Source organism: Scomber scombrus, chromosome 13 (genome assembly GCF_963691925.1).
Source record: "Scomber scombrus chromosome 13, fScoSco1.1, whole genome shotgun sequence".
Taxonomy (NCBI): Eukaryota; Metazoa; Chordata; class Actinopteri; order Scombriformes; family Scombridae; genus Scomber; species Scomber scombrus.
The window spans coordinates 1193253-1206037 of NC_084982.1; the positions used below are offsets into that span (position 1 = coordinate 1193253).

A 12785-nucleotide genomic window follows, 5' to 3' on the forward strand; every position below is an offset into this window, starting at 1 on the left:
TTAGTGTACAGTTGGGTTTTTCCACTGAAAACAGCTGCTTGCTTCAGCCAACATCAACGCTGTGAAAGTAGTGAGAGTCAACCAAAACAGTTGTGGGCCAAAAAAACTAAACGATGAGCTTAATAATGCTAAAAAGCTCCATAGAGTTGATTGACTAATAATATTGATTAGACCCTTTACGATAGACTCAAAAGATATTTGAACATATCCTTCAAGGATAAGAAGATTTAATTGAAGCAAAGAAGAGAATAGTCAGCTCAGGGACTGCAGTTGAGATGTCAATATTCAGGGCTTTGGCAATACTGTATCTTATTATGGCAAATAAAGCCATATGGATATGAATTAGAGTAGAAAGGACTCTGAGGAGCAGCAATTGAGGAGCAGGGTGAGCGATATTAGGAGTAACAGAGAGCTCAGAGAGAGAAAGAGTGAATGACGGAGAGAATGAGAGGTGCTTAAGAGAGAGCCAATACCATACGAGGGAGAGAGACCCAGGGTAGAGGGAGGGTAGAGAGAGAGGGAGAGAGAAACACAGGAGATCCCAGTGAGAGAGCTGCAGAGTGTGTGTGAGAGAGAGAGAGAGGCTGAATGTGAGAAGCAGCGTGAGGGGAGTAAAAGCAGAAAATCATTCAGCGTCTGTTCATCACTGCAGGAGAAGGAACTTAATCTGCAAACCTGAAAACCACATGAAAGCTCTTGTGTCTGCTGAAGGTTAACAGAGAAACAAGTCCAGGTTTGCATCTTTTTCTTTTGAAATTGTTTTCTTTTAAGGAAGTGACATAAGCTACGTGGGAATATCCAAGGGAGAGATGACCAAAAAAAAATACCTGAAGATTTATAGAGCTGAAGGAATACTGAATCAGACCTGTGTTCATTTGTGGAGTTTTTGAACTGACATTTTCCACTCTGGGCTTATGTGAGCAGGAGGAGGGAAAAATCAAAGGAATATTTCAAATCTCTAGAAGGCTGACGTTGTTTTTGGACGATTTCAAGAGGAACACAGAGGAATATTTTTTACCACAAGTCAGGACTTTTTTTATCACCAGACTGGTGATAATGTGTTTGTTTGTGTGTGAAGGAAAAAGAGAAGAGAAAGTTAGTTAGGTGTCTCTGAGTAACACACACACACACACACACACACACACACACACACACACACACACGTCACATATCATCATTCTCATCATTAATCTGTGTTGGTGAACTCTCACAGGTGCAGGGGATGAGTTGAAACAAGACAGTAAGGACACGCGAGGATTTACATGAACACACACACACACACACACACTGTTTTTACACCTGCAAGTATGTAGTTTATAGTACACAGGATACTTCTGAGTTTGACTGAAACATTACATTTACAGCAAACCTAATTCAAAATATGTGTCAAATGAATTCAACTTATTCGTCAATATAACCCTTTAAGGTTGAAAAGGCAGGATTTGTGTTTTTTCTTAAATTCACGGCTGTTTGTATCATGAACATCACACACTTAGACAGTGGAAAGCTGTGTTTCAGGTAGGAGATGAAATGATGATTTATAACATCCTGGACTTCAGATGGATCTCGTATTTTTAACATGAGTGCTTCTTTGACAAGTCCAGACATTAAGAATGAGAAACCTGCAATTGTGTTCCCCATCACTCTAGCTTCAAATGGATTCTATAATCAATCAATGAGTAAAAATCACTACAACATTTGCTTTGGAATATTTCAACTGAAGAGCTCAACTGGAACACTTTTCATTTCCAATGCTGTGTGACGGACTGCACACGGTGACAGTGTTAAACTGGCTATTTCATTTTGATCCATTCACTTGTTGTCCTTGGAGACTGAACAGCTGCTTTTTGTCACGCTGAATTCGGCAGTCTGCTATTTTTGCCTCCACTGTGTGGAGAAGACCATCATCTGTTGATCCTGTGACAGACAATGTGAGGCAGAGATATACTGAATTAAATGTATTACTCAGGTGATAAATGCTGTCATATTTACATTTTTCACCTTGGAAAGAAAATGGAGAGCAAAGTAAAAGATGACTTTCCTTTTTCTTATTCTACTCTGACCCGTTTTCCAGGCAGCAGCTCTGAGGCCTTTTGTCTCTGACTGTGAAGGAGTTACTGAGGTGACGTCATGAACCTGCATGATGGCAACATGTCAGAGTTTATCTCTAACGCTGTCAGAGCCGTTACAATTCACCCTCTGGAACCCAACACCTGGCCACCACGTGGATTTGAGGAAAGCACACCCAGAAACACTAATGTGACAAACCTGGGGTGTCACGGTAACAACGCCCTCCGTGACAGCATTGACTCACAGTTGGGGAACTGGTCTCATAATGGAGTTTACACCGAGGTGGACAGCAGGTTTTACATGAATCAGTGTTCTCCTCGTGAGATGGAGAAGAACTGGGCAGCACTATTGATCTTAGTCGTCATTGCTGTCACTGTGATGGGCAACATCCTGGTGATCCTGGCCGTCTCCTTGGAGAAGAAGCTCCAGAACGCCACAAACTATTTCTTGATGTCACTGGCAGTCGCTGACATGCTCCTAGGCATCCTGGTCATGCCGGTCTCCATGGTGACCATTCTTTATGGTAAGCATTGTGTGACACTGATATTGGGCTGTGTTAACTTGACATTTGGTGTGTTGCTGAGTCCAGTTCAACAGGCACACCGTAGATGAATTGTTACTTTACAAAACAAACTGCACCTCTCTGCCTGTTTAATTCACACTGCACATTCAAGTGTCCCACATTCGTGACTCAGATTTGTTGTTTTGATGATTATATGAATAGAAGAAATTACATTAAATCTGACATTTAGATTTGCTTTACTCATTTGGGTGGCTTTCATGTCTGCTGCTCAGATCTGATGTTTGAATTGTAGCGATCCAGCCTGAGTCTGAGCAGTCATGTCACAATCCATGCATGATGCTGTGCTTCACCACTGAGGACAGATGGAGAGCAGCAGTGATGGAGGTGTTCACTGACAGTGATATGTTTATTTCATGTGTTGCTCCAATGGAAAAAAACAAACAAAAGAAAGGGGCAAAACTGGGCCTGCAGGACAATGAGGCTGCAACATCAACACAAAATTAACCACCTCAAAACTAACTCCAATGAAAAATGAAATAAAAACCCTTCCTTTTTTTTCTTTTTTTTTTCAAAAAGCTAGGCTAGATCTGCAAATAGGCCCATAATTGACCCCCCTCCCTGAGTCCACTACTCTCTTTGCAATGTCCCAGCCTGCATTTCCACGTGGGCCCCATAAGGGTTAAATTTGGGCTGCAAATATGGGTTCCAAGTGGGTTTGTCTGCAGTTTCCATGGTGGCTCAAAATGCGTGAGTTACACGAGACCCATATATTTGCCCATATGGGGTCAAAGTGGGATCAGAATGGACTCTAAATGCCCACGTGGACATGCTGGCTGGGGTGTATGGACTAAGTCCCCTTTAGGTACAGAGCACACAGCAGTTTCATTGTTTCCCCAGAGACCAACAGGTCCTCCTATGCTGGAATAATACTACTTTCTACTACTGTACTGTACTAAGGGAGTTGGTTAAAGCTGCATTGTGGGACTTTCGTTTCCCCCTTCTGGCAGTGAGAGTAATTACAAAAATATTGTAAACGCATGCCTATGTCATATGCTGTGTTCCATTTAGCTTGGAAGTCGGAACTAAGAGCTGGAGTTGATGTCACACTCAAGTTTGAATCGTTCCAGTTCAAGAAGTCGGAAAACCAGTTGTAGCCAGGTTAGCCACTGATAGCAATACCGGTTGATAAAAACACATTTTGCTGTATTTTGTTCATACAAACAGTGCAGCAACATGTCCACAGATAGAAGTTGGACAGTGCTGTGTGTACCACTGATTTAATGTGTTAATAAACAGGATATTACTGCAACTTTCACACTGTTGATGAACGGGGCAGCTATCTTGGATTTTGAGGTCGGGGCTGGTGGGGTACGTCCGATTCTCCGAGTTGGAGATCCGACTTCAGGGGGCGTTCCAGTTAAAATTTCCGACTGGAATGCACCATTAGGGCTCCATCATAGCCTACTCTGTCCATACTGCTGACGCTGTAAAACGGTGGATAAATTATTTTGAGCAACACACAACCCCCGAAGAATGAATCTTATCACTATGAGAATTTGATCCAGTCAGTCTGATAACATTTGGAAAGTCTAGAAGAAAGAGTCACATGATTGAATGATTTTATCCCCTTTAAGTTAGCAGAGAGATAACCAGAAATCTTCATTCATGCTTTCTTATCCAATGTGGGAATATCAAACCGAGCACAAGATAAAAAAAACTCTGGCATACTGTGAAATAAAGGATTTATCTGGTGGTGATACACTTAATCAGCGTTGCGTGAACTGCCCACTTCACCAGTTTTGTATGTGGACTCTGCTGTCATTCTCCTGCTGGTTCAGGTGGCTGCTGAGTAAAGCTTCTTCTCTTCCTCTGCTGTCGCCCATTTTCTCAGTTTATCTGTCACTTTCCCAACACATGCACACACTCAGATAGCCTCCCTCAAACACACACACCACTCTCCTTTACTGTCGCCCATTTCCAGCTGATACTGGCTCTTTTGCCTCTTTGAGCTTCCCTCAGTCTCAGTAAATGTCACGAGTCACTGCTCTCATCAGCAGCTTTAAGCCCTAAGTAGCAAATTCATCTGCATGAGAAGAAGCGCTGCAAATTAGTCAGAAGGAAGAGGACTTCCAAAAGAAAGACCTCCAGTGCTTAGTGCTCGCCTCTCCTGGTCTTTAATGAGAAGACAAAAGAACTCATTAGCCACTCCAACGCCAAACACACACACACACACACACACACACACTGCAATTATTTTCTCATGTTGTTCCACTGCTGCTGTGTTCTGGATTAGTGACTCAGAGAGTAAAGCAGCATTGTTTCAGGGTGAGAGGTCATCATGATAATATAATCATTCTGTTGAATGAAACAGTGGTCATGAACTCAAGTGACGTTGTGATTGGTTATTAATAAGCTCCTATTAGCCCATTGGTCAAGTTTGTGAAAGAGGTGATCAGTGAAGGTCAGATTATTAATGGGGTTATTCATGAAGTCAAAGGCGCTCATTCATGAAATAATAATTGAGATCACAGGTGATTATTTTAGCAATGAGATCAATATGTCAGGGGAGGGGTCACAATTTGAAATTCAGTACATACATCACAGTTATTAATCTCAATAGCACACATTTTACACTTGGGTGCCTGGAGTGTTGATATCAGTGTGATCTCTGTGATCAGCTGACAGACTTAGTGTATGCTTGTTGAAACAAGAATTCATGATATTCTTTAATTCTTACCCAGTGGTAAAAAAATGATTGACATGATTGTGTACATACTGTCGCTGAACATCTGGATGATTCCTGTGATGGAGACAGAGTCGATGTTCCTCTTCTGCAGCTGGTTAAACAGTATGACCACATGTGACATGATCTTGAGAAACAATGTCAGAAACAGCACAAATCCTCTTCCAGCATTCTCACAAAGCTTTCAGCCTTTGACAGTTGGAAGATCAAAGTTACCAAATTCTGATTGTCTGGAAACACAGTTTCAGGACATCATAGTGCTTATATTCAGTGTTTAGCCTGTCCAACTGTGCTGTGGTGATTGTGCCAGCGGTTGCTTTCTGAAGAGGGATGAACTTGCTCTTGGACGTTGCTCTCATACAATATTCTCCATGTGTACACTCATGTTTCTTAATGTTGCCAAATAATGGGAGATTATTTTCACCAAAATGGGTTTTGGAGAAGAGACTGAATTGGGGGCCAGCTGAAATCTTGTCTTGAGTACCTATGTTCATCATTTTCAATAACATCAGCTGTCTGACTGCTTTTAATCGTCTCAGATTTGAGGACGCAGATTGATTAAATGTATATTACTATGTGCACATCTTGTTTCAGCAATTGGCTGCAGTGCAGCACTGACTGGGCACTGAATGACTCACCCTAGAGGAGGTACTGAGAGAAAAGATGAACAGGAAGCAAACATAATGATTTACCTTTTAAATATTAGACATTATTGTGTAAACCCACACATACATATAATAAGTACATAGTGTTTAGTTAAAAATCCCGTAAATAAATAAATACAAAAAACCCTTTACACTGGTGCAGTTATGAACAAAATTATGGTGCCATAATTCCTCCAAAATGTATCCAAAATACACATTTTTCTATTTAACTGCAGATTGTAAAATTTGTATTTGATAACCATGAGATTTTTAGCTTCTGCCTGCTATTAACAGTGCAAATCACACAACTTTAAGCTCCCTGATCAGCTGTTTTCTTGCAAAATGCACCTTGAGAATCATAGTTAACTCACCCGTATGTAGACAGGGGTGTGACGAGATCTCGCAAGATTAAAACGTGACAATATTTGTATACAGTATTCAGATATGGGCATCATGCTTGGGGCGGCAAAGGATGCGCACACCAAAAAAAAAAATAAAAATTATAATAATATATAATATATATAATAATATCATTTATAATGTCACTATGTGGATCATTAACCTTGTTGTTCTAGTTACTGAACTAACAGCTTCTACCTGCTGAGAAGATCTCACAGTCAGAATAGAAGATGAGGAGAGGAGCAGTGGCAGGTTGACTTCAGGTCTCTACACTGAGAACCTAATGATGCAAAAAGTTAAATTAGTCACACTACCAAATTAAAACACAATTGATTCTACTTGTGTATGTGTGTGATACAGGATTTGTGCAATTTAATTTTATTTCTGTGTTTTTTATTAGCAATATGTTATAATTTGTGACTTTATTTCATTTATATTTATATACTAGAATTGTTTCTATTCTTCATACTTCATTTTGGTATATGTGATTGTTATGTCTATCTATCTATCTATCTATCTATCTATCTATCTATCTATCTATCTATCTATCTATCTATCTATCTATCTATCTATCTATCTGGGGGGGTGGAATGGGGGGACCTTTTACAGTGTTTGTATATTGCATACTGTATATAATAATTACTGCATACTCAGAAAGTAGAACAGAAGTGACATTCATTACAAGATGATTAGTTAAAACTTTTCAAAATACATTGTTTTTCATTTTGTGACTTTCAGTCAAATAAAAAACTATTTTTCCAGTCATATATTTATCATTGAAGTTTTCTTGAAACTAGTGTTAAAATCTCATCTCGTCTCGTTCTCGTGGAACCAATATTATGTATCGTTTCGTCTCTGAGAACTGAGTGTATTGTCACATCCTTAATAGACATGATTGTACCTTTAACTTGTTATCAAAGGACCAGATACTCTCTGACCAAGTGTGAGTCAGCGAACAGTGTCAATGGAGAAACTGACGCCGCCCCAGCAAATTGTTTCTCTAAACATGAATGAATTCCCCCAGAGCTCTGTTAAGATAAACAACTTACTGTAAAAAGCTGACCACAGGATGTTTTCAATGCTTTTCTTGTCATTTTCTAGAAAAAGGTCAATGCTGCAACATTTAAAAATCACGTGTATGTTTTAAGTAGTCTGGATATTTAGTGGAGTTTAAAGTTTTTAAAAGTTCACAAAAGACATCTGTACTTTAAATCTCATTTCCCATAGTTGCATAGTCTCAACAGGAGGCATGTTGAGTCACGTGTAGTTGTCAAGTGTTGTAAAATATAAAGGACATGCTGTCTGCCAACAGGGGCGCTGGATATGCAGCCCACCATAAAAAGATGTGACACAGAGCCCTTTGGAAAATAGGTGCTGTCACCTTTTAATGAAAGCTGACAAGTCTGACAGAGGGCCTAAGAAATAAATGTTTAGTCTGTGGGTCCACCACCACCGCAGACTGCGATATCTACACAACTACTGGATCGATTTACATGAAATTCAGTAGTGTCAGTGAATCTTAATGACTTTAGTGACCCCTGATGTCTCAACTAATGCCATCAATTGGTCAAAGTTTTCACTTACCCAGTGACTTGTCATGGTCCCCAATGATGGTTGAATTGAATTGAATTGAGTTGAATTGACTTCATTGTCCACCTTAGTGGAAATTTGTCTCCGACCCCCTCCAATACATTAAAAATACAAAAAATGCACACCATATCATAAGGACATTACAAATAAACATACACCAACACCACACAACATGAAAAAAAAAAACATACAACTGACAATTGTGCAAAGGGGCAGGAAAACAGCAGCAGCCATTGTGATTAGTTAAAACCTGTTAAAAGATGTCTTTAAAATAATAATAACAATAAAAATAAATAAATAAATACTTGAGTTCATAGTGCATCACTTTACATACAGTGCCTGGGTTAGGGTTAGGGTTGGGGTTGGGGTTCAGGGGTTGTGTGATAACATGATGTGCCTACAGACTTGGGCTACCCATGTCCCAAACAGAAACGTGATGTGAAGTGGTCAGATAGTGGTCAAATCCCGGTGCTGGCATATCACGTCTCCCACACACAGGGGAGCAGCCAACACGGCCACCCACCCACCACGTGCCTCCCAACAAAACAAAAAAACTGAATCTAAAAACCAGGCAGGAAAGGGTTTTATGATTTCAGTTTATTCTTTATTTATCCTTTGGTTTCTCATGGGTTTATAGGGTTTGAGATTGGTTGTTGGGATGTGTTGTGTGATAAAACTATGTTAATCATTATAAATAGAAAAAGAGTTAATCAAATTCATTATATGTTTGTGGGTGAAGAGATATGGGAGAGTAAACACGCAGAAGAAAAGTGATTAAAAATTAAAAGGCAATTTATATATACACACACATGTAAAAACAATTATATTATACGTTTTTATTTTCACTCGGGTCTGGTTTCTTTGGGGGCACCTGTGGGAAGATGGGTGTGTGTGAGAGAGAAGCTGGGCGGGCAGTTGAAGAAGGGGCGGAGGTGAGTGGGGTTGGGGTTAGGGTAAAGGGTTGGGTTAAGGGTAAGGGTGGGGGACAAAAGTAGTGGAATGGGGTAGGGGAAGGAGGGGTTGTGGTAAGGGTAAGGGGTGGGGTTACTGTTAGGGTAAGGGGTAGGGAACACCAATATGGGTTTAGAAAGAAACACTCGGCATACATGGCCCTATTACAACTTGTTGACAAAATATATACAGATATGAATAATAATGAGTTTGCTCTTGGTATCTTTTTAGATGTGTCTAAGGCCTTTGATACAGTCAATCATGAACTTTTAATCACAAAACTGAAGCATTATGGTTTTCATGAACACACTTTGAACAATATGTATTTGTGAATGGCTCAGTATCAGGTAGGACTAAAATAATGTGTGGAGTCCCTCAAGGTTCTATTCTGGGACCGTTGCTGTTCCTCATATATATTAATGATCTTCCTTCTGTATCTTCCACCTTACTTACCATACTTTTTGCTGATGACACCAATGTGATCTTAACAAATAAAAATCTTAATTCCCTTATATCCGATGCTAACAGTGGAATGGAACAAATTTCAAAATGGTTTCAATTTAATAAATTATCTCTAAATATAAAAAAGTCTAATTTTATTAGATTTGCCAATAAAAACAAGAAATACTGCAAAGATGAAACTAAGATTATAATCAATGGAACAGAAATTTCCCAGGTTACTTCCACAAAATGTTTAGGAGTACTGGTTGATGAGAGGTTAAGCTGGAAAGAGCACATCAACCTGGTATGTGGTAAAGTTACCAGATCGCTTGGTGTCATCAGGAATATTTGTGACCTGTTTAATCAGAACTGTTTACTTACTTTATATTACAGCATGATTTATCCACACCTCATATACTGCAACATTGTTTGGGCCAGTACATATGCCTCCAACCTCCATAGTATTTATCTAGTTCAGAAAAGATTTGTTAGAACTGCCACATTTTCAAAAGGCCTAGATCCTTCTGCTCCCCTTTTCCAAAATCTCAAGATAATGACAATTTTTCAGATCAATATACCAAATATGCATTTTTATCTTTAAGTATATGTATATTCCAAATTCCATTCCTAAACCTTTCAGTTAATATTTCCAAGTCAACTCACAATTACATAAGTACAATACTAGACAACTGACAAAACTTCACCCTCCTCAGTATCGTACTAGCCTTGGTACAATATTCTGGAATGATCAATTCAATAGTTCCATACAGTTCTCATCTTTTAACACATATAAGAGCAGTGTAAGGGCTGCTCGGATTGCTCAGGTCAGTAAGTAGTACACACGCTCATACACACACACACACACATTTCTACACTTTTGTTTTATTTTAAATTTTTATTTTTAATATTATTATAATTTTGCTTTATTTTTATGGTAATTTTTTTTCTTTTTCTATTTCATAGTTACTTGTTTTTAATTTAACTTGTGAATATTAATATAGGTAGAGGCCCTGTATAAGCCCTTTTGGGTTTCTTGCCGCTACCTTGCACCTTTCTTTTGTTGCTATTTCTTTATCTTTTTCCTTTTTTTCTTATTATTGTGCAAAATAAAAAAAACTTCAAGGAACCCAGAGATTGTTTGTCCTACCCAAATTAGTCCGAAATATTACTTTTGTGATAGCATGCCGACTGTCTTAAACATTTTCCCACCTAAATATCACTTTGTAATCACATTCATCCACTAAAAGGACTGAGGCTGTTTTACTATTTAATCCCAGGAACACTGACCTTTACTTTGTAAATCCCAGGAACACAGACCTTTACTTTGTAAATCCCAGGAACATTGCACACTTGTACATAGTATCATGATTTTTTGTATATTGCAGATTTGTGCAATTGCAGATTATTTACAGATATTGTTTTTATTTTATTTTATTTCATTTTATTTTTTATCACCTTCACCATTACTGTTGTGTCAGTTTTTGAATTTCACCCTCGGGTGATCAATAAAGATACCTTATCTTACATTATGAGCATAGTTGAAGCTTTACTCTGAGTCACTGTTAATTCACCCAGTGAGGCAGTACAGTTATAATTATATACGTAATATGAGGGTGTATATTCAGCATGTCAAATACATCTTACCTGTCAAATATTGATAAGTTCTTGCTCTGGCTAATGTGTTTGTCTTGGCTGGCCACCAGTGTCGGTTTGGTTATATTCCACAAATGTATTAGGATCATAAACCAAACATTTCAACTATCTTGGGAAAATGTGGTATTTACCTGACATTGTGTCTGTGTGGACATTGTTTCCAAAGAGCTTGTTTCCTACCAGTCATACATGAAAACATAGAAGTCAAATACTTTCCCAGCTGTATTGTATTAGTTTGTTTCTCCTCATTTCTTGCATGTTTCTGTTGTGCGTCTATGGGGATGAGCTGTCAAAATGAATTTGACAGACTGATGCGCTTTCTCACCTTACACAATCCTCCTGACACTCCTTTCATTTCTTTGAAGAGCTTGAATAACTTAGGGTTTCACTTGAATGGAATTTGCTCCCAGGATACTAAGATGCCGTATGAGGTATCTACAATCTAAACAATATAAAATGACACCCTTGATAGATAGTGCCTGCATATTTGGAAGATATTGAATAATGAAATTTCATATTCAGTACTTCTATTGTCTCCCAGAGTATCAACTGTGTTTTGAAATACAAATGCACCTGTTTGTTGGGCTGTAACTCAGGTCAGCATTCAGCAGATACTCTAAGCTGATTTCTGCAGTTTGTATTTGGCAAATGTCAACATTGTGAGTGGCTGAGCTGCTCTGGAAGCAGAAATACTCTCACTGAGTTGAGTTAAATTTACTGCAGTGTGAAAAGTTTGGGAACACAGAGCTGGCAGTGGTCTGTAGAGATACTTAGCTAGTTGACACATTTGAATTGTAAACAGGGAACTCACAAATGGAAATGCTATCCTTTATTCACTGTGCTTGAAGGTCAGCAGAGTTAGTCAGTAAATGAAACATTATCTAAAACCTCATGTTGATTGGCTTAAAATTACTTTTTTTTTGCATTTAGCTCTGTACTATAATCATAAAAAACAACCAGAGGTTCCAATGCTGTCACCAACAGCAACAAGTACAGTACAAAAGAAAATATTACCACCACAAAGGAGGAGACTGACCTAGACAGAACCAGTCATCAGACAACTTGTCTTTTAGTCTGAGTTGTACCATAGCAGTGAAAACCACTTCACTAACAGAAACAAGTTAACCCTTACATACTGTTCAGGGTCTAATTTGACACATTTTTACATTTAAGAGCTGTTAAAACACCATATACATATTTCTTTTAGCCAGACTTTTTCCTAATGTGACCCACAGTTTACAAAAATGTAAATTAAGTGCATCTTTTTTTTGTGTGCATCTGATGCAGCTGACATTTTTATATATGCAAATTTACAAATTTGACCTGTTTTTTTTAATGAAAAATATTAAAACATCAGCATTCAAACAGGTTGTATTCATCATATTCTATCAAATGTTCTCTTGGACCATACATAGTGATTGTGAATGTCTATTTTCCATAAAGTTAATCAAACAGAGGGATTACTTAAACATGTATTAATGACTGATGGGGAATTTATGAATGTGAATTGGTGTGGAGACTAATTAGGAGTCAGAATATGAACAGTGTGTGAGGGTTAAACACAACATTTGTAAAGTGACTTAAAAAGGAGCTGTCTGTTCAGCACCATAAAAAACATGCAACAAGTCACGTGACGAGTGACACAGAAATTGTCCGTACTGTAGATACATACAGATGTCCTATGGTTGAATCCTCCTTGAATTCTATCAGCATGTAGGAGTGCAGTAGCATGTTGTAGGAGCAGTCTGTGATGATTATGATACACATTTCA

General features: G+C 38.5%; 1 protein-coding gene across 1 annotated transcript in view; it reads left to right on the forward strand.

The window, feature by feature from the left end:
• Nucleotides 1-2130: 2130 nt before the first annotated feature.
• The window catches only part of htr2aa (5-hydroxytryptamine (serotonin) receptor 2A, genome duplicate a), a 94405-nt gene continuing 83750 nt past the window's right edge, over nt 2131-12785 (forward strand). The window contains exon 1 of the mRNA XM_062432219.1: nt 2131-2593. Within this exon, the coding sequence (XP_062288203.1) occupies nt 2131-2593 (463 nt within the window). The remainder of the gene's footprint in view (nt 2594-12785) is intronic.